The 22,258-nt window shown below is 40.0% G+C and overlaps 1 protein-coding gene across 18 annotated transcripts in view; it reads left to right on the top strand.

The window, feature by feature from the left end:
- Positions 1-21,112, top strand: part of LOC104697251 (glycerol-3-phosphate acyltransferase 3-like) — a 29,739-nt gene extending 8,627 nt beyond the window's left edge. The window contains exons 4-16 of one of the 18 annotated variants that reach the window (XM_039551466.1): positions 364-533; positions 6,669-6,898; positions 13,789-13,861; positions 15,415-15,703; positions 16,084-16,158; positions 16,472-16,561; positions 16,856-16,949; positions 17,237-17,352; positions 18,038-18,093; positions 18,436-18,521; positions 19,171-19,299; positions 19,719-19,798; positions 20,247-21,112. In XM_039551466.1, the coding sequence (XP_039407400.1) occupies positions 6,743-6,898; positions 13,789-13,861; positions 15,415-15,703; positions 16,084-16,158; positions 16,472-16,561; positions 16,856-16,949; positions 17,237-17,352; positions 18,038-18,093; positions 18,436-18,521; positions 19,171-19,299; positions 19,719-19,798; positions 20,247-20,361 (1,359 nt within the window). In that variant the 5' untranslated portion in view covers positions 364-533; positions 6,669-6,742 and the 3' untranslated portion in view covers positions 20,362-21,112. The other 17 variants (XM_019293281.3, XM_019293292.2, XM_019293288.3 and 14 more) reach the window with 17 other exon arrangements.
- The last annotated feature ends 1,146 nt before the right edge of the window (positions 21,113-22,258 follow it).

Raw genomic sequence — 22,258 nt, forward strand, 5'->3', positions numbered from 1 at the left:
GGAGTGGGAGGATTGTGTCATGCCAGGCTGCAATATCAAAAGGCATGGCACTGGCTGAGCTCCTGTCCATAACAAGGCTGTGCCTTTCGAAACAGGACATGCAGCTGTGAGTATGTCTGGAGGTGCACTGCGCTGTTTGAGATTGTGGGGAGAACCTTCTGAGTTAATAACCTAATAAAATGTGATAAGGAAGTAATAAAATGATAATGGTAATGCTAAACAATGATCTGACAGCAGTAAATTATACTACTTCTTCCTCAGATATAGACTGAGTTTGCAGAATGCATGTTTTGTATTTTTTGAGTTGTCACATTTTACTTCTTTTTAATACTTGTAGTAATAATTTTTTTCCTGTTCTAGCAGATGTTCCTGACCTATTAGGCAGAAGAAAGCCCTAGAAAACAATTTCAGGAAGAGAGAGTTAAAAGTGACAACATTCTTTGAAATGTGATCAGAGTCTAAAGGCTGCAGGAGTTTTACTCCTTTACTTCAGGAGAGCAAATGTGTGATTTAATCCCTTGTCAGGACTATAGGTAAGCACATTCTTAGCCTTAGGCATTAATATCCTGAGCCTTGAAATAGGATGTATGGACCTGGGGTCTTTCAAGAGGTATTGCCACGCTTTTTTTTTAGGTTGCATATAAAATTAATATTTTCAGTGCAGTTTCTTTTCCCTTAAAATTTGTTGGCAAGATGTAGAAGGAGAATGGTTAGTTCTGGCATATTTACATCTAAATAAAGTTCTTTAAGCATTACGTAAAAGGCATGTGAATGATGCCAGTATTTAGAAGGGAAAATTATTGTGATTCTTAACTGTTGTTACAGTGGAGAGAGGGACCAGGTAAGACTTTTATTTCTCAACACACTCATAAATGATCTAGATCTCTGAATAAGGGGATGGCAAGACTCTGGATGGTACGGAATGATGGACAAGGTTGATGAGAAAGAGCTACCGTGCATTCCTTGCAATACAGGCCATGTGGTATTAAACCAATGGGTAGCAAGAACAACACATCTAAACAGATATATTACAACAAATGATTCTGATATGGACCATGTTGCTCTTGTAAAGGCAATAAGAACAGATGGATATGACAAGCGTCTCTAGCTGTTTGTGGAAAAAACATTGGAAGTGGACACAAGCGCTGACATCTTTCAGGAATTGCCCTAAAGGACCCTGTGCTGTGCTTGCAGTCACTCCTAAGCCAGAGCTGGGAGAAAATTGTATGCATTTAATCAATGCAATAAGTGTTGGACATTGACAAATTAATTTATTGCATTCGGTGTCAATGATACACAAACCATATACAAGATTTTATGGACAATATATGAGATATGTATTGACAGCCGTGCAATGCCTGCACATTTCTGAGTATTTATACATTGCTGAGGCAAACAAGTGTAATCAGAACATATAGTGGATTCCCCTCTTTTGAGATACAAAGACTCAAGCCTGTTGTAAGCCACAGGATACAATAAATAACTTTCTGTATTTGTTGAATTTATCTTGTGTGGAAACAATAATGCTTCTGTAGTCAGAGCTAAATGTGTTACAGTCATCCTAATGAGTGATAAAGTTGTTAAATATAATTCTTCAGTGTTTTCATAATTTGTCTGTTGATGGCCAAAGATTAAGCGTAACTAGCACAATCTTACTGTGTCAGATATAAACACACACCTTTAGTGGCATAGATGGGATCTGTGGAGACCTAAAGAACAGCAGACATAGCTCAGTTAGAGTGAGAATGCAGAGGAGCAGATACTTGCACTTCAGTGCATGAAGACAGTGTGGTTTCCATAAATAAATACTGCACCTGACACTGCTTACCATGCAATAGGTGACCTCTAAGGTTATTCTGGCCTTTTGGAGGATTCTCCACAAGTAAAGCATGACCGTCAGTCTTGATAAATATCAAAACAAAACTATCAGAGATTATTTCACCCTTGAGTAGTAATCAGGTAAGGAATGTAAGTTTGAAACATTGAGAAGACATAAGCAGAACTAAAAAAGGCTTGTTGTTGTTGCTGTTGTTATAGCTGGTTAAAGTTTAATTGAAAAAGAGGTGTTCTTAGTAGTTTTCATTCTGAGTACATGCATCAGAATTACTGGAGTGCAGAATGCTCTGGCCAGTCCTGTTTGAAGACTTTCTTATCCTGCAAAACATAATCCTGGTATCCCTGGATGTTAAGTGACACTGGGAAATCACCCCAGGTTTGCTGTCTGACTCTATGTCATTGACTTACAAGGTTTGTCTAAATAGATCAGTCTGCTTTGTAGCATGGCAAAACTCACAGAGAAATACCAGGGAGCCCTACAACTGGAATCAGAAGAATAACTTTAGCAATAGTAACACCTTCATGTGCCTAATGGCAATGTTAGGATGTGTTTCTGTACACTGAATGCAAGCAGCTTTTGACAGTGTGCTACTCCAAACAAGTAAAAATTGTACCCTGTATATTTCCTATAAAAAGGATCAGTGGTAGAAGACCTTGATTGACAGTCATGGTCATTGTCATTTGCCTCAGGTAGAAATACCTCTTTGTTAACCCTCAGGGAGTATGTTACTTCAGCATCTGAAGCACCACCTGGCTGAAGCTGATGTGTCAGTGCTGCTTTGGCACAGTACCTGCTGCAGACATGATGTTCGGGCACTCTGATAAGAAAGGTGTTACAAGAAAGGTAGACTGCAAACTCTCCCCTGACATCCCTTCAGAGTCACTAGAATGGTTGGTATTGGAGAGGAAGGAAGCACACCTGGAAAGAGTGGTTCCCAAAATTTCTGTGACTGTGGGATTCCTTCTTTTTGAAGACCACGACAAGTGTTATTTCCAGGCTGTGTTCCCTCTGTGTGTCAGAGGGAAGGCAAAACCATAGCGGTACTTCTTGAAAGCCGTCACATCTCACTGCAGTTTTTTATCTGTTCACAGTGTATATGAACCTGCTTGAAAGCCGACTGCTGTATAACCCCTGTGGTGCAGGAAAGGGCTGTTTATACCTGATTTAACCCTTCTGTGTGAGGCACTACAGACAGACACAGGTCTGTGCTGTGTTTGCTTCTTCTATCTCTGAAAAAATAAATGGGTCATAATTCCAGTTCCCTCTGACAAGTGGCAGTTAGGCAATAGGCAATGTTTTGCAATATGAAATTAGTACAATGACCTCAAGGGATCTAGAGCCTAGAGCAGGCAGCTGACGCCCAGTCCATCTCCTTTTCATTTCCCTAGGAGACCAGGAATTGTTTCAAGTGAATTTCTTATGATTGTGGGTGTCAATTTGAGATTCATTATACTAGAGGAAGCTTTGCTCTTGGATTCCTCCTGTGTCATCAGCATCCCTTTCTTCTAAGTTGGGTTCCATTCTTCCAAATGGACAGAGAGTTCTGCACATTGTCTGTGCAAAGTACCCCTGACATATGGGGTACTTCATCATAAAGAAGTGCTTGTTGTTATTTGATATCAATTCATCAGCTACCATTTACTGGACCTTACAAATGAGTGCTACATTCTGTTGCTGGATGTTTATTTGAATTATTTGCAATACCTTCACACTTCTAGATGATGTCTCTCTCTCACAGCTTCAAAAAAGACATGATTGAAGCAGGCTGGCTGTTGGTAAGAGGGACAAAAAGGGCAGAAGAATAACATGCAGAAGCTCTGTTTAGTCAGTGTATGGCAGAACTAATTCTGAAAGAAATTATTGTTCTGAGGAAATTTGTGTAGCGTCATCAATAACTAGTTACTCAGCTTAATGATGGATGCATATCTATTCACATTGGAATTTGACAAACATGACATTTCATGGCTCTTTTGAAATAATAATAGTAAGAAAAAATCAATTATTGTTACGGGGCTGCGAAAAGCTATGCCAAATTTCTGACCAAAAAATAGGAAGCTGTGTTATGATTTGCCTGGAGAAATAAAGAATTTCCTTTCTTCTTCATATCATGAGCAAGTTCATTACCTTCATTCAGGGCAGAGATAAAATTCAAATCCATATTCACTTCTATAGCAGTCTCAAGTGCTTTGGAGTTAAGAAGTACAATGCTTAGGCCACCATGTCTCAGTTGTTTTTATGCTCATGATCTCAAGAGCAGAAAGATGCTTTAGAAGCTTTGGCAGCCATTTTTGTCAGAAATTTAACAAGATTGCACTTCTTGGTCATGATTGGACAAGTTCCAGTAATCAAGTTCCTTCCTTAGTGGGTTTTAGGACAATTTTCCATTGAATTAGAATTTTTATTCCATACTGTTAATAGGTAGATGTGCAGAATCTCCTTGATTTTGGTGTCATTCCCAATTTGGGTGGCTTAGGTGCAGGTTGTTTGTATGTTTGGTTGTTTGTTTTTCTCTCCAAACCATGTGACATTAAAGGTAACAGTATAGTAAAAATACTGAAATGTTTTTCATTATTTCAGGAGGTACAAAGTGAATAAAGCAAAGAATAAATGTAAGAAGAGCCTTGGCCATATGGATCTTGTAGTACCTTTGGGCTGGATAGTTTGACCACCTCAATAGAGAGGCTACTAGCAACTCTTCAATTCTTTCTTTGTATGGTTTCACAAGGATGAACAACAATTCTCCCTTATCCAGGAGAGGAACCATCTTCTTCCCATCCAGGCTGGGGAAGTCTGTCTTTCCCTCTATGCTTTTAAGAAATGATCTGTCTTGTGTGTGCCTAAACTTACTGCCGAGGCATTCCACCAAGCAAGTCACCAAATCTTCCTGTTCCTTGCAATATTTCATTTTGCCCACCTTTCCTGCCTCAAATCAGGTCCCAGAAATTACCTCCACCCTCCCGCCCACGAGGTTTTTAGCACCCAGACAAAGTGCATACCGATCCTGTGTGCCAAGGCTGATGGCAGCTATTCAGAGTTGCTGCCAGGTGGATCAATGCCCTCTCCTCCAGATCTCCACCACAGGCCATGCTAGGGAATGAGTGTTAGCTGGGCAAGCTATTTGAGGGAGAGATCAGAAATGAGAATAAGGAATGGTAGCTAAAGAGAAATGGATGAGCAAAGCTGTTTTACAGCAGAGCATTGTTCCTAGAGAAGCATTTTGGAAGGGCCAGTGGGAAATAGTGGTTAATGGTGTACCTGGCAGCAGCAGGGTGATGAGAATGAGGGGCCTGAGGTTGCTGCTGAGAGAAAGAGCATTTGGAAGGCAGAAACAATTAAAAAACAAACCAGTGAGCTTTTGTAGAGGATACAGAAGGCTTGGAAAGAGGCCAGCAAGGGGAGAGAAGGTAAAGAAGCTAAGCAATGAAAAGATGCAAAAGAAAAGTTATATTGCTAGAAAAGATTGCAATGTAATTTGAAAGACCTGAGGGATGTCGTGCAGCAGCAAATCTGAAGGTACAGAAGCTATTCGACTTACTGTGTGGCACAAGAAGCGTGCCATGGATTCACGTGGGCTTGTGAGTGTCAGGAGCCTGCATGCTGCTGCCTGGATGCGTGGTGTAAATTAGAGGTGGTGCAGCCCCCTCTGACAGCTCTGCTTCTCTTACTGCCTGGACAGCGTTGGGTGCACATTTTACAGGGGATTTTTGGGGCTGCTTCCATTTCTAAGGAATCCAACTGCTTCACAACACGAACCAAGCAGCGGTACTTGGGGATGGGAATATTTCAAAAGGACAGCCCCGGCTTCAGACAAACACACCAATGTAATTATTGGCAAAGGGAAGATCTTCTGTGGACTGGCATGTCACTGTCTTGGAAGTTGTGCCCTAAATGCTCATTCCACCAAGGCTGGTTAACTTGTTCTGTGGGAAGGTTGTAAACGAGAAGCTGGTGGCCTCCCCTGAGGTTCTAGGGATAAGAGTCACTCACCTTTGTATCTTCTGTGATGCACACAAAAAGGCAGGAGAGAGGTGGCTGCAAGGGGCTGAGCTGGGTCTCTTCTAAAAAATACTGGATTAAATTATAGAAATTTGATAGGGTAGAAGGAGAAACGGGATTACCTATTGCATTTCAATTCTGTAGTTGAATAGGTGCAAAAATAGATGGCTTGTTACTTCACCGCAGTGTATTTTGTAACCCTATAATACAGGCTTTTTGACTAATTTCTGATAGAGCAGTGGAGGGAGCGGGTTTATTGTCTTGTCAATCCTTGCCTGCTGAAACTTGCATCTTCATTTCACATGTGTTAAATAAAATAAAATAAAATAAGCCCTGACTTGCAACTCAAGCTTGAGTTTCATTCATTTGTTCGAATACCAAATCAAGACAGTTATCTCACCATGAAATAGAAAATCTGACTGAATAAGTCACAAATTTGTGCAAACGTCAGCTGGATAAATGCTTCATGTGTATTTATAAGATTTAGAAGAGAAGATTTTAGGCAGTCAGAAAAACACACCCACCTAGTTCTGTATTGTAATTTATTGGCAGGACACCTTGTGAAAACTAGTTGTCACATTGACAGGGTTCCTTATTGGCAGCATCTAATTATCTAACATATATTATTACTTATCATGTTTTTTCTTCTCCCCTGGTGAGTAAATGCTTATCAATTACAAGGAAGTGGGTGGAGTTAGGGTGGGACAAAGGGTAGAAATCACCTTATCATTGAAAGTATCAGTAGTGTCAGTCTTGAGTGAGCAACAGCCTTTACTCCTAGACACAGCTTTGGCTCTGAGAATGTGTAATTTTTATTTGCCTTTGTCTCTTGAAGCTTGCTGGATTCTCCACTACAGATGAGCATATATTCTCAGAAAGGCAGCTGGTTGGCATTTTGGAGGAGCAAACATGGAAGAAAATAGAAAAGGCCATGGCCTTGCAGAAGGCAAGATTTTGTCTATCTGGATGATTTTGTTTGTGGCATTAGTTTTGTTGCCTTCGATGTTTCGAGTGTCACTGGGGATTTCTCATTTCTATGTGAAAATTGTAATTAAAATGTTAGAGGTAAGTTGAGAAGTGGGTTCAAAAGGTATGTGTTTGCTACAGGACATGTTTAATAAAAAAATTAAAATCTGTATATTTGATAGAAATGCCATAAAAGTAAGCAGAAAAAAATCCATTAACTTAGATGTGTTGTTCACAGCTTTACTTTTTGTGAAAATCTTTTGAGGGGTGTCTGTAATGCTACCAAGTCATGTCCTGGCTTATAATCTGCTACTGGTTTGAGGTTTCTCAGGGTTAAAGTAGAGATTCCATGATATTTTCTTCTAGTTCATGCTGGTTAGAATGCTTCATGGAAGTAGAATACTCATGACAAGTCAAGTATAAAGAAAAAGATCTTGTAGTTTATGGGAGTTGGTAAGTAATAAAAACGTATATTTTAGATGTATATAAGTTCCAGTGGTTTTATTTGGATTGTTTTAATTGCTTCTGTGTGTTTGCTTCTCCCACTTACAAATCTGATCTGGGGGATCCAGCAGTTACAAGTTCTGCTGTACAAGACTTAAAGGAATCTGTGTGCAACCTTCTAAAAGTGTAACTTTTCTAGAGATAAACAGATCATAGCTAAGATCCTGATCCTGCTTCTATCAGTAAAAGGTTTCTGGGGCTTTTAATAAGCCAGAATCCCATTTAGTTTTTCAAGTTTGACTTTTGATATCCATCATTAGCCAGAAGTAGGTGCTGCGAATTCATCATACTGAACAGTAAAGCATTTCCATTTTCCAGTAGATTAACTTTGTGCTTCTGGCATAAACCTGCTTTCTGTGAATATACTTTCTACTTGTGGCAGAAAACATGTTACTATTATTGTTGCTATTATTATTAAGCTGTTGGAGTTATCTGTTTTGCAGTAGAACATATGTAACAGTGTGATACAGTTAATATCATGACCATCTTACCTTGCCAATTCTTTTATTCTTCTTATAATTCTTTTTTGTTGCTGTTGTTTGGGGGGTGTTTGTTTGTTTGATTGATTGTGGGTTTGGGGGAGGTTTTCTGTTTTATTTGTTTTAATACCAATTAAGAGCTCTTGGGCAGTATCTGTCTTCAGCTGTATGAACATCATTTACCATAGTGCACATGACTGCAAAAATTAGGGATTACTTATTTTTTTCAGATACTGATGTCAGTGGGTAATGACTGCCTGTGGTGGCTGAATGCAATATTGGTCTTTATATGTGAAACATTTTAATCAGCCAGTGGTATGCTAATTAAATTCTTATTCGTACCCTAATTAAGAGCTACTCTCATATCAAACCTGTCTTTGGACAGCTTTGCTGCTGGAGTTGGTGGGCATCAAAATAATTTCTGTATTTTTTTCCCTGTGCATTTCCCAAGTTCGAGAGACATTTGTCCTGATCAGTGTGTGTTTTATGTAGGAAGGCACTTCTCTTTCATAAAGCACATTAAGTGTTTTTCTTGCCACAGTTTTCATAACAGGTTATGAGCATGATAATTCTGTGCTCACAATGTGGAGGATAAGTTAATTGTTGTGTGATCAGCCTTTGGTGGCTAGCTCCCTGTTGCCACAGCAGCTAATAACAGGAACAGTACAGCTCCATGCACTGATGTTTAGGCTGGCTCGTTTTGTTCTTTTGTTCAAAGTTGTTCCCTAATTGTCCTGTGGGCAAAAAAGGAGTTTCCCCTGTTTTCATCTTACAATTAATTCCAACAGTTTTCTTTGAAGTATTGTTAAGTGCTTCTCATTGTGCCACAAGAGTAACTGAGAGCTGTCTTGGGGGGGAAATGGGAGGGAGAAAAGATGGAAGGAAAGTTAGGTCCCCTTTGCTTGTGTTGTGGCTGCCTACTGGGCTCTTTGGAAGAAAGGGTAGGATTGGGAGATGCTGGGTTAAAGCTTGAGCATGGAATTGCTGAGCCTATTCTTGGCGTCCTGAGGCTCATCCACAAGAATATGGCCAAAATTGCAGCTTGGGTTAAGTCATCTTTAAAGCAGGCTTGTTTGAGGTATGAAAAACCTGATATTGAAAGCCTGGAGAAGTGTTGACTGGTTTCCAGCTGTGGTGGTGTCCTCCTGTGATATTGCTAATGGGATAATGCACAGAGACCATCCGTGGTTCCTGTTGTCATCTGGAATGGTGAAACACGATGCCTTCCCGGATAGCTGAGCTGGAAATATTGAAGATGCTTAGTCATGTATTAACACATTACTGACTATATAGAAGTGCCTAACAACTGCCTGATGCTTCAGCAAAAATCCGACCTTGAGCACTATGACTGGTCTCTCCGCTGTGTTGCATTTGATTTAGTCTGTTATGTAGACCAGCAAAATGAATAGAAAACTTCTCACCTGGGAACACTTTGTATCAGTTTCTTACAGCTGAGCAGAGGGAAAGCATGTCTTATTTTCCTCTGTGTTTGGCAACTTGAGAAAAATAGAAGAGTGGAGACTAAAATCAAGGACTTCAAAGTCAAAAATTATTTTTTAAAGTTGTGTTTTCAAAGAAAGCCCATCTGTAGACCTTACTGAATTTTTTGGGAGCATAAAAGTTGTTTTAGATTAAAACTCAAGTTTTCAGATCTATTACTAAGCAAAGAGTAATGGTGGCATATGATGAGATAAGTCACTTTGTTCTCTTGACTTCACAGAAGTGTTTTAGCACTGTGAATGGATCAAATGGGAAAGATGTAATCATGTATGGAAATAATTTTTACCCTCTGCTGCTTTTCTGTCAAGGAATCTAGGTTCTTGTTATTTTGGAAAGAAAAGAAATCATTTTACAAAAGTAAGATTCAAGGTTTGAAAACATGGAGTGACTGTTTTTGTTTGCAGGTACTTTTTGTGGCTGGTTTTTTTTTTTTTTGGGCGGGGGGAGGGTTTGAGGACATATGGATAATATAATAGCAAAGGATCTCCAATACAGTAATTTCTCAATTGCATATCTGTTAGCCCTTAATTATTATTATTACCCTTAACTGATCCTTCAAATATTTCTGGAAATGGTAAAGGGGAATGTGGTTTGGGTTTTTTGAGCGTTGTTCTTTCACATATGCTTGTGAACTTTTTTTGTAAATAATGTCTTTTCTCTGAGCTTTGTCCATACTGGGGTTTGTTGAGAATAGTAACAAAGCTGTACATGGGATGTTATTCCAGCTGTTGCAAAAGAAAATGCATTTGCTAGGAGGAAATCTACACCATGCTGTCACAGCCCTGTGAAGAGTCAAAGAAACATGTTAAATAGCTGCAGCTCTACTTGCCAAGAAATATTCTGGAGTTTTATGAGATCTGAACTTCTGTATGAAATTGGAGCATTGTTGCTTCTTGAGAAGAAGAAATTACCCAGCTAAAAATTGTGAGTAGCTTTTGAATTGAGAGCTCACTTGTATGCGGAGGTAGCTCATATGCTGTAAACTCCTACTGGAGTATGGCAGATGTTGCAGAGACTTCAGCTGGTGAAAAATTGCACTGCTGTGCTTTTAAATACATGGTTATCCTTAGCTGGCCTCTCCATCAAAACCCAAAGTGTACCTGTGCTTTTGTCCCAAAAAAAGCCTTTCTCAACCCATTTAATCAGCCCTTACAGAGGAGCCAGGAGATTTGAGTCCTTTTCACAGTCTGAGGGTGGACAGTCACATCCTCTCAGACACCGAGTGTGACACTGAGTGTAACACTCACAGCATTTGATTTGGGTTCATGTTTGTGATGGGCAAGGGGAAATGAGGCCAGGCAGAAAGGACTGTTGGATGAAGAGGTCACAAGTGCTTGATCTTAGATGGTGATTTTAGTTTGTACTGAAAACCTACCAGCCTTCTCTTTGCCATTGTAGTGGAAGACTTTGCGTAGAAGAATTGCCTCAAAGCCTGTGTCACACTTGAGGAAAAGATTGAGAAAAGTTCGTGTAATGAGTGATTAGAAAAACCTTTTGTGAGAATATGGGAGAAGAGGTAGTAAAATATGGGAAGAGAGGCAAAACTGAATTACTGCATAGTATGGGAAAATGGAGTACTGAGCTGTACTTAAAGGGGAAAAGGGAGGAAAAATCCTGCAAGAAATGAGACTGCAAGAAATGAACATTCCAAATTGTATTTCATGTCCTGTCCTGTGAAGACAATAATTAATATAATGAAGTTTTGGGCACCCTTATTTTGTTTAGAATGTAATTACAGGAAGCTCAAACAAATGGATTGTTGGAGTTATGCTGTCAAGTCTTGTATTCCAGCTGGGATCAACTGTTGGATGTTTGGACTCCTGTGTCCAACTTCAGAAACAGGAGTGAGGAAAGCACAACACCTGAGTTCTCATTCGGTCAGCAAATGTAGGAATGAAGTTGCTACATTTAATACTTAAATTCTGGGTTAGTTGCAACATCTGTGTTTTTTTTGTAAGGTATTTAAAACATCCTTTCATTACTGTTTTGCAACAAAGACCAGCGTGACAGCTCTGTCTCAATACTGTGCAATACAAAGGTGATCACGAAGCCTTATTTCATTTTTGAAAACAAATTATACATACAGATGCTACCAAATGCAGAACAACACAGTAGCTACTCCAGAGTTAACTAGTCCAGCGTTTGACCCAGAGAGATGGCTTTGACAGGTGTCAATTCAGTGGCTTGACTGAGAGCCTAAGACCTGGGTGACTGTTCAGCTGTATTCCCTCCTCACTGCTTGTGCTTCAGCCTCCCATGACAAGCCACAAGTTAGGAGAATTTTGTGTCCCACATTGGTTTGTGGAAATATATTGCCTTTTCCTTGCTCTGCCCAGAGCTTTCCCATGGTAAATCTCAGTTCTAGTAGTAGAAGGGGAAATGGATAACTGTTCCTTAAACACCTGCTCTGTGCCAGTCCAGGCTTTGTAGATGTCTCTCTTAACCCATCTCAGCCAGTTCTTTTCCAAGCTAATGAGCCTTGTGTAACTCTTCAGACTTCGAAAACTCTTCCTCATCTTCCTTGGCCACTGCCTTTGTAGCTTTGACTATTTAGTTACAGTCTGCCACTTTTGCCTCACTCTTTTTGTGCTAGGAGACAAGATTTTATAATCTACTAGTAAGCTTTATAAATTTTTGTTGGTTTTGACTTGTCTTGCTCATTTAGATTAGCTAACGTGTATTTTTGGAGTCAGCTTGGTCCGTGATTATCACCCTTTTTCTATGTGGGAATCAAAAGCCAGCCTCCTGGAGCGATTCCAAATCCTTCAGAACAGTATGAACAAGCTCATTTCTGGCAGTGCGGGCCAGGTGACAGGTGCTTTTTTTATGTAGGAGGACAACGATAGGCAAGATAAGGGTGGTAGGCAGGAGACAGAAAAGCAGAGACTAAGGCAGAAGGCTTTATTTGTCAGTCTCAGTAATTTTTGTTTTTTCCTCCCTCATACCATGCAACTATCCTAAAGGATGTTGGGGAAGGCATGAGGACCAGCAGTATTTTGTAAAGAGGTTAAATTTGCCATGTCTGCCTTTACTCTATTTTGCAACATTCCTGTACCTGTTCTGTATGTTCTTTCATTTCTCAGTGTGTGGGCTGCTGTTTTCATGACATCCCCTGGCTCCACAATTCTGAATGACTCTCCATGTGTTGCAAAAGGTTGAGAGAGATGATGTACCTGTTGACCTTTTCAGGAGAATAATTGGGAAGTATAGACAAGATGAAGGTCTGTGGTGTAGGTTTTTAAATTTCTTTTTTGGGGGGGTTGTTTGCTTTATGGTGTTTTCAAAGATGGTTTGCATGGAGTTTAAAATACCACATAAAAGCCTATTCTGCTTTCACTTTTTTCTTTTCTTTTATGATGACTGGTTAAAAAAAAAGGTCAGCTAAGGTTAAGTAAAATATCCCAATTATGTCACGGCAAAGTGTCCATTTCGTTACTGAATTAACTTTAATAGCTACTGAAAGAGCTGGTAGAGAGCATGCAAAACTAAGGGTGGCAAAAAACTGGTTGGTGTTTGCACATGAGACATGTTGTAATGAACGAAGAGTATTTGAGATCAGCTTTGTGGTGACTTGTGTGGCTGCACATGTCAGTTAGAGGGAAATACACTGTTTAGCAAGAGTTTATATGAAGCAAATGGATTATCCTTATCTGTTGTATATGGGAACCCTTAATAGTAGGTGAAGGCATAAACTGAGTGGGTCACTGAGCCTTTAATAATGAGCAGAGCCTATGCTCAAGCGTCCTGTCCCCTTTGTTGGGGCAGGTACCTTGACATAAATACAGGCAGATTTAGTACTTAGGAGAGCTACTATGTGTATGTCTATGGATGTATGATGAAAACATTCAAAACTAGAAAATTTTCAAAAATTAGGCATATTGTTATACTTGATTTTGCTAATGGAGAGTTTTATGATGCTCTACACAAGGAGGAGAAACTTGGTTGAGCTCAAAAAGATGAATACAGGGAAGGGTGAAAGCTCATTATCAAAGCTGCTACTTTCTGAAATATTATAGATACAAAATGTTGCCACCTCTGTTTTCTGTCAGCAGGGATCACTTGAATGCCCTCAAAATGAGGTAATCTCTTTTATTCTTTCAAATCCATTTTTTAGATCTATTTTTCTGGCATGTCTCTAATGTCAGTGATATTATTTTGCATAATCCTACTGCCTGAAGCTAACTGGAGAAGAGAGAGTTTTGGGCACATTGGATCTCTTAGAGTCTCATAGGTAGCTCAGTAACTTGTTGGACCTGCAGAAAAAACCAGCTGCCTGTGTCCTGAAAAGCAGTTTGAGCCAAACCATTTTTTCCTGGAAATGGCAAAAGGTAGTCCATGTAACAAATGAAACGGGAGGTGTGCGGGACAGCCTTTGGGTTGAATTTGAAAAATGAAAATCTTAGACCTGGCAGGGGTAAAAGAGGCTCAGACCTGAGGTAATTACAGAATGTCTGGAAATGACGAAATGAAAACCATCAACATCTACTTTTCTTGTTTTGGGAACAGTGGGCCACCCTGCAGATTGAGGAGGGAGTAAAAAAGCAGAAGGCGCTGGCACTTGAAAATTTAATCTCCACTGGTAAGATCTCTGGATGAAGGGGACACAGCACTATTTATCTTGTAAAAAGGCAACTATTTAACAATCTTACTTAGATTACTTACTTAGAAAGGAGTTTGATGGGCAAATATCTGTTGAAGTTACAAACCTACAAAAGCATGTTATAAACAAGAGAATCTCTGAATGATTGAGTCTTGTGAATAAAAGGAGTTAGACACTAGTGTGGGTATAGAAAGACATTGCTGATAAGCCTGTGGGAAGCTGTCCCTGTTTGCATAAGTAGTTTGTGCTTTCTGGCTCCATCAGCTGTCTCATTACAGGATTGGGAGGAATGAGTGTTCTTTGTGCTTGACATGGCTCTGCATGGTTATCTTTTGCTTCTTGTAACTCCTAGCATGCAAAAAAGCCAGAGTCTCTCAAGTAGAAGAGTTACAGCATCCCATGGATCACAGTTACAATTTGCACTCTTCTCTAGGCATGAGGATAAAATCCAAATAAATTCTTCCCCCAACTATTTTTCCTTTCTTCTTTGACCAAAGGGGAGGGGGTTAAGTTCTCATAGTAATCCTTTACTTGTAGTGCCATTTTTAGTCATTAGTCACATAGACTGCTTGGTTTGTCAGCTAATAATTTTCTGGTCTGATGATTTCTTGGGTGTTGAAGGTTTTACTGAAGTGCAGATGGAGGAAAGTTTTGTGATTCTGATTAGGGGGGAAGTAGGTTGATCCAGATAAATGAAGTGTATTTTTACAATGCATATTTAATGTCATCCAATACTCCCCCTCAAAAAAAAACCCCAAAAAAACACCAAACCCAAAAACAACAACAAAGGCAGGGTGGCAAACAGAAAAGCCAAGTGTTAGCTGGTATGAATCAAGACAACTTTAGTCACTGTAACCAGCCAGATAAGAATCTGGTCTGAGAGTGACCTCAACAAAGATGTGAGACTTGCTGTGTGGCTGTCCTATGGGGTATAACTTTACAAATAGCAGAGCATGAATGTGCTGTCATTAGTCCTGCACAATGTATCTGTGTAATGCTGTGTATGTCTGGGGGTGAAATCTAGGCACCTTCAAGTCTCTTGGTAGTGAAGTGACTCTTAAAGAAGAAGGGATGGGGGAAAATAGAAGGTTCAAGAAAAAAAATGCCAGAGGAAAGTGTTTGTTACAGCTGGGAAACAATAAAACTAATCAACAGCAGCCAGAACAACAATCATACAAACACTGCCTGAATTTGAGTCAGGGCACCAGGAGGGATCTGCCATCTTGGCAGTGTATTGGTGACATTTCTAGGTGTGAGTACCTCTGTTGTTTGGTAAACAACAATGAAGTAGGTGTTGTACTCAAGGTTTTATTTGTGGCTTGATCTGAATCCTTTTCTCCTTCCTCAGCAATTTAGGGGGGGTTGTATGGTGTAGGATTACAGAAGTGACTTGTGGAATGAACTGTCAGTACATAGATGAGACATAGCAATGCCATTATGATGCTTGAGTAGGAGGAGAGCTACTTCTAAAAAGCACATGTATTTTACTCTCTTTGGAATCCATATTGTTCATTTCACCGTGTGGAAGGAAGGCTCATTTCCTCATGCAGGGATCATCCAGAGAGACGAGACCCCCATGGAAGAGGAGGTTGCTGGCCGATGCCGAGGATGTTTCAGCCTTGCTGATGTCATGTACTTCTCCAAGAAGGGCTGTGAGGCAGTTGCAGAAGATGAAGTCACTCAACGGTTCTCCTCCGAGGAGCTGCTGTCCTGGAACCTGCTCAGCAGAACCAATGCTAACCTGCACCATACCAGCTGGAAACTGGCTGCTGTGTGGGTCACTGGCATCCTATTTCGGTATTGCCTCCTGCTGCCTTTCCGGTGAGCCAGACAGCATTGGTTGGGATCATTTTTCATGGTACTTTTTACAGAAGTTGTGAAATAATATGTTATTGGCTAGTGCAGGAAGGACAACCTGGCATGACCTTTCCAAGAAGCCATCTAAACTCAAATATCCCTTAAAAAATGTAGATTTCCCATGTTCCATATGTTTTATTAGTAATTAATTTGTTTTTAAAATCCAGCAAAGATGGATTAAGTGGTTTGTGTGCTACTTAGCTAGTGGTTTGTTGCTAGTTAGATGCTATTAATGCTGGAAGGAAGCATTATGAAGTGGATCAGTGGGCCAAATAAAAATACCTTCTTGTTTACTCCTCCAGTTTTGCTTCTTGGAGTTTAATTAAGATTATTTTACTTTGCAGCATCTGCTTGTCTGTTTTCAGCATCCTGTTGCTGGTGTTGGCCACTACAGTAGTGGGACAGTTTCCAAATGGCAGGTAGGTGTTTGCTGAGGGCTCTTTCAATTTCTTCTGTATTTCGTTAAGCATTTGAAGTAGTAGTTGGAACACTTTGCTGGAGTCCAGAGGACTGATGTGGACTGTCATGGAGTGACTTTTTCTCTCCTGTAAACTTACAGAGTGCTGTGAGAGAGTTTCATGGCAATGGCATCTGAAAGCAGACATGCAGTGTGAGCCTTACTATGGTCTTTGTAGTAACAGCAGTTGGGGATAATTCAGAGAGTTTATATTGCATTATCCTGTGTATGACTCCATAGAACTAGGAATCTCTCTATGGCTTCGTTTCTTTTAGAGTTAAAGGCTGGCTGAGCAACCAGGTCCAGATGGTATGTGCCACCTTGGGTATCCGATGTCTGAGTGGCCTTGTTCATTTCCATAACAGGTGAGTGATGCCACCCTGCCCTTGTTAGTCTGGAATTTGTTTCTTGCAGTATTTAACATCTCAAGTTTTGGAGCAGGGTTCTTATTCCATTACAGCCTGGGTATTTGGTGGTGGTACAATTATCACCCAGACTCTGTCTGCCTACTGTGTTTCCTGTTGTGCATTGGTAGGGTGTGTGTAGGTGACGTAGTACTGCCTTCAGACGCTTAGATATTTTTCAGTGTTTGCCACCTGATGGGGCCTGAGGTCTGGAGGATAAACATTAACTAATTACTTTTATGGTTGTCATTGCAGGGAAAACAAACCACAGAAAGGAGGCATCTGTGTAGCCAACCACACGTCTCCATTGGATGTCCTAATCCTGGCCAGTGATGGATGCTATTCCTTGGTATGAACAAGACAGTTGGTAAATATCCATAATGTTGAGATGCCCATAGATGTAGTGTTGGGTAAGAGGATAAACTTCCTGCTAGAAAGATTGGGATTTGACAGCATCCAAACTCTCATTCTGGACTGCGAAAAACCAGATGCAGGCAGGTGTGTGCACAGTTATGACCAAGGGGATTGGTATAATTTGTCAGTAAGCTTAGAAATGGTTGCATCTGTATTTAGAATTTAATAATTTAAGTGTGTATGTGTGTTTGCTTTGTAACAAGTTTCTTTTGGGCTTACAAGGTTGGCCAGGTACATGGAGGGCTTATGGGACTTATTCAAAAATCCTGCATGCAAACCTCTCAGCATGTCTTGTTTGAACGCTCGGAAATGAAAGACCGTCACCTGGTGAGGAAAAAGTAAGGTAGTGAGGTGTCTGCTTCATTGTCTGGTCAGGTCTGGTAATTTGTCCTCAGTGTTGTCATTTTTTGTCATCAGTTGTCTTTTTTTTTTTTTTTTGTGATATATGGTGTTTTGATTTTGTTCTTTAATGCAGATGGAGAGGAGCTCCATGCTCTTGAGTTGTAGGAAAGACAATTGTCCTGGAAAATGACAGATTTTGGTGTCAGTAATCTGCTTAATGGTGATACTTGTGGTTTTAAGTGATGCAGCAAATGTAGTAAGATAGTGACCTGTCACTTAATTAAATGTGGAGAATCATTAGATGCACATAAAACTGATGTTGTGAACCTAAAAGGCATGAAAACTAGAAATTTGGAATGTATTTCAGTCTAAAGAAAAGTTTGACTGCATTCATAGTTGGAATCTGGGAAGTTATTTTCACATGCTTCAAGTACCAGTAATCTTTGGTTGAAATGGTAAAATGAAACTTCATACAACTTTGTAGAAAACCTACTTTTTCTATTAGCAAGAGATACTGAGATAAAGGCCTGAAACCAGCAGATATTCCAGCTGAGGCAACTGACTGGCAAAGGGCAATTGGGCAAGGGCTTTACTTGTCCTATGTGAGAAGTAATGGATGTCTAGATTCTTAGACAAACATAAACATGAAGTATACACTGAAATTTTGTTTTCTCTCCACAGAATTAGAGAACACATTGCAGATAAGGCCAAGTTACCCATTTTAATTTTCCCAGAAGGTAGGAAACAACTGTATTGATTTTATTGCTCTTCTCACTTCTTGCCATTGAGTGCAGTTTATTATACCCAGCCTTTACAAGTGAGGTGTTTGTTTTTAGTTTGTAGAATTAATTAGCTCTGGTGAGATATTAAAAGACATGTCCTAGTATTTTACAGCAGTTCTATGACAGTTTATTTGCTTTAGCATATAACATAATGAAGACATACTCTGGGATTATGTTCCAGAACTAAAGCTTACTTTCTCCTTTAGCAACTAAGTCTCCTTAAGACCGTTTAGGATTCATTTCCTGATGCTTTTCTCAGAGTGGATTAAGCCTTTCACCTGTTTTAATTCTGACCAGGTACCTGCATTAACAACACATCTGTAATGATGTTTAAGAAGGGAAGCTTTGAGGTAGGAGGAACCATCCATCCAGTAGCAATCAAGGTACTGTAACTGCAGTTTTCCAAACATGGACGGATTGTTTGCAAAAGCTTCTCATGTCAGAGAAGCTGTTCATGTGTAAGCTTTGAAAAGGGGTATGTTCGGTGTGAAAAAAGTACTGAATAAGCCCTGAGACACAGAAACGTTTTGTGGTTTTAAGCAGTATGGGAAACACGTCATTTCTATCATAGGCTCCTGGCTCTTGTGTGCTTTGGGGATAAAGGCAGTTTTCTTGGCACTTCCAAGTCTTTCTGGTACCTTCAGCCAGGTCACTCCAGATCTGGAAACATTAGTTACTTTTTCTGGCACTATAACTTTGCCCGAAGTTGTTAAAACTGGTATGAGCATTTTCAAGGAAACCTTTGTGGTCAGCGTATCTGTAGATGACAAGTTTTTACCTTTTGAATAAATCTTTTGCTATAGTTGTGTTTCAACAGGTCTTTCACAGTTTAGGGTCCTGCATTGCTTGTAAAAGTTAACTGTTAGAAACTTGTAATGAATGTTGGAACTTTACTCTGAATTTACTGATACTTTCAGGAGGTGTGATTAGATTTGCCCCTTATTTAATAAGTTGCACTGTGACTTTGTGGCTAAAAAAAAAAAGCAGCTCATGTGATTTAAACCAAGGCAGCTTATTCTTCTTGTCTTCCAGTATGACCCCCGCTTTGGAGATGCCTTCTGGAACAGCACAAAGCATTCCATGATGACCTATGCTTTTAATGTGTTGACCAGCTGGGCTATCGTCTGCAATGTGTGGTACCTGCCACCAATGGTCAAAGAGGTTCTTACGCTTTTGTATGCTTTGAAAGTGCTTGTGCAGTGTCTGGAAGGATGTCTGTGTTACTGCACAAGGTGTTTGTGAATCTTTGTTGATAAGTTAAGGGACAAAGAACAGGAAGCAACGCTATAGTCTTAAGTAAGCATGGATTTATGTGGGATGCATCCCCTACTCTGCCCAGACCTGGGACCTCAGGCTGTGTGTTGTTTGAGATTGCCCCAGAAACCAAAGAGCCTCCATTTAGTTCTTTTTGCCACCAAGTAGTGGCAAACCAGGATCAGCTGGAACTGCCCTGCAGGTCATATTTGGCCTGTGGGTCTTGTACAAACTCCTGTGCCTGCTGTCTGACAAAATCTATCTCTTTAGGTGAGGCACAGAGAAAATGTCTATGTTGTAAAGCAATTAATTAATTTTTTTTTCAGGAAGAAGAAGATGCTGTTCACTTTGCTGACAGAGTCAAGGCTGTCATCGCTGCTCGGGCAGGAATGTCTGTGCTTCCTTGGTAAGAAGCAACATCTCTGGAATTGGGTTGAAAGCATATTTAGGTGTTCTGTATTCTGAAACATTAGCATGGAATCCTTTAAAACTTGCTTTGTTTGCACTGTAGTCCATCACCCTTACTGACTCTGATTCAGAAAATATTACTTTATTACTTGAATAATTCCATTAGAATAATTAGAATAATATAGTAGGTAGAGAGAAACAGCTGACAGGTGGATCTAGACAGCAGGCAGTATTAGGTGAAAATTAATTACTTTCCTGTCAAATGCTGAGTTAAAAGAAGGACACTGTTGTGTGGTAAGTTGGCAGTAATAAATCACTTAGCATTGTCTTACAAAAGTCAACATTAAGAGTAGGAACTGCTTTGACTACATAGTCTAAATATAGTAATGTTTTCCTGCCTTGACCCTGAAGTGTGTTTAAGACTGTTTCTTTTCTGTATCTTTCAGGGACGGGGGACTGAAAAGGAAAAAGGTCAAAGAGTCTTTCAAGGAAGAGCAACAGAAAAAATATTGTCAGATAGTAATAGAAAATGGATCTGTGGGAAACGGAAATGTTTGTTAAATGCTATTTATTTTATCTCATTTTTCCATTACGTATCTCTACCAGAAAATGGACTGGTTTTATATTAAACCCAACATGTTTTCCTTCTGTCCCTGTAAGATATTTTGCATGTGACACAGCAGGGAAACCATAAAGAGATATCCTTATTTAAAGCAAAATACTATAATTTTATAAATAGGAAAACATAAAATATGCTAATTAAATTCTCCCTGAGGCTGAAAGAATCTACAATAAAGTTAGTTATGTTCATTAAAATACAATTTAAAAATATTTACAATACTTTGAGGACTTAAATGGTTACTCATAATAAAACACCTCTGTACTCCTAGACTCTCTCAGGGACTTGGACTAGCATTGTTACTGTGAGCCACAGTAACCATGTTGCTCTAGATAGATCTCCTGATGTCAGAAGACATGAAGCAGTTCACCAAAATATGTTTTCTGAATTGCATGTTGGAGAGGAAGTGTTGGATGTCAGAGAGAAAAAGCAGGTGCTGACTTTCTCCTCCATGTCACAAGACCAGGGATGGCGTTGTAGAAAGTTTTCTGCTGTGACAAAGAGCAGAACAGTGTCCAGGGCAGCATGTCCCTGATGCCTGGGTGTGTGAAACTGAGATAAATTAGTACCAGCCAAGGATGGTGTAACAGAAAATATACTGTGTTTTTAAATTATATCTTGTGGTTTTGTTAGATCCCTTTCTGTGTCTGTTTGTATGCATTACACAAATTAAAGAAAACCTATGATGTGACATCCACTGTCCTCTGTTGCTGTTATTTCTAGATAGCCCCCTGCTTGTGTTACCACTGGATGGGAGGGCTAAGGATTTAGCCTCTGACAAGCCCATCCTCCAGGAACAGAGCAAGTATACTTAAGGAGTATGCAATGGGAATATTTCCATCTCTTATAGTATTTATTGGTATAAAATATTTGCTCTCCTGGTAAGTAGCCCCCTATGGAAAGATCTGGCTTCTTTAACAGTCTGAATGTCCCTAATGAAACACACACAAATAGGTGCTGCTTTGGCCAAGGTGCTCTTAACACAGACATTGGTAAGAACAGTTAATAATGTTTACATGAGAGCTGTCTGCTGGCTGAAGTCTCAGAGAAGACAGAGGATCAGTCTTGGTGAGCACAAATACATCCTGCAGAGGGACAGATGCACAGATACAACTCTGCCTAGCCCTGGAAAGTCTAGAAAAACAATATCCAGGGGAGGGGCTAACAGAAGTGATAATTGCCCTGAGGCTGTGTGGCACAGAGATAGCACGGACCTGAGCTCTCTTCTTCTGTGGCCAGGCCTGGTATTGCTACAGATATGTGAATTCCTTTGGTGGATCAGTCAAAGTGTTGGCGTTATGGGTAAGCAGTAGGAGAATCTGCCCTTTTGCACAGCTTTTAGCCACCCAGGCAGGGAGAGTGCCAGCAGTAAGGAAAATTGCCTCAGGCTCTTCTGCTATGGAACAGATCTACTTGCTCCCAACTGTAATAAGATGTGCTTCCATGGCTGTTTAAGCTGTTGATTTATTTTCTAGGTATAAAAAATTTTAAGAAATATTTGAAAAACCTGATAACTCTCAAATGTCTTCAGTGTGCCAGATTTTAAAACTGGGAGATTTTCCTTCTGTGTGGCTGATTTCTGAGAGTTGCGAACAGAGACTGCAATAAGACAATTGTTGAGAGCATCCTTCCCGCACTACTGTGTGCTTTTTTCCTGCTCAGAGGTAAAATGGGAGACTGAATAGGCAGAAAGAGGGGCCAGACATGGAAAAATATGGGGAGATAAAGAACAACTGTTGGAAGAGAAATTTTCTGCTTCTGTAAGAAATTAGGAGAATGGTGTGCCTTTTTTCCCTGTCCTGCAACACTTCTCTGGCTCATCAAGAGGAGCCTTGGAAT

The sequence above is a fragment of the Corvus cornix genome, chromosome 4, assembly GCF_000738735.6.
Source record: "Corvus cornix cornix isolate S_Up_H32 chromosome 4, ASM73873v5, whole genome shotgun sequence".
In the NCBI taxonomy this organism is placed as follows: domain Eukaryota; kingdom Metazoa; phylum Chordata; class Aves; order Passeriformes; family Corvidae; genus Corvus; species Corvus cornix.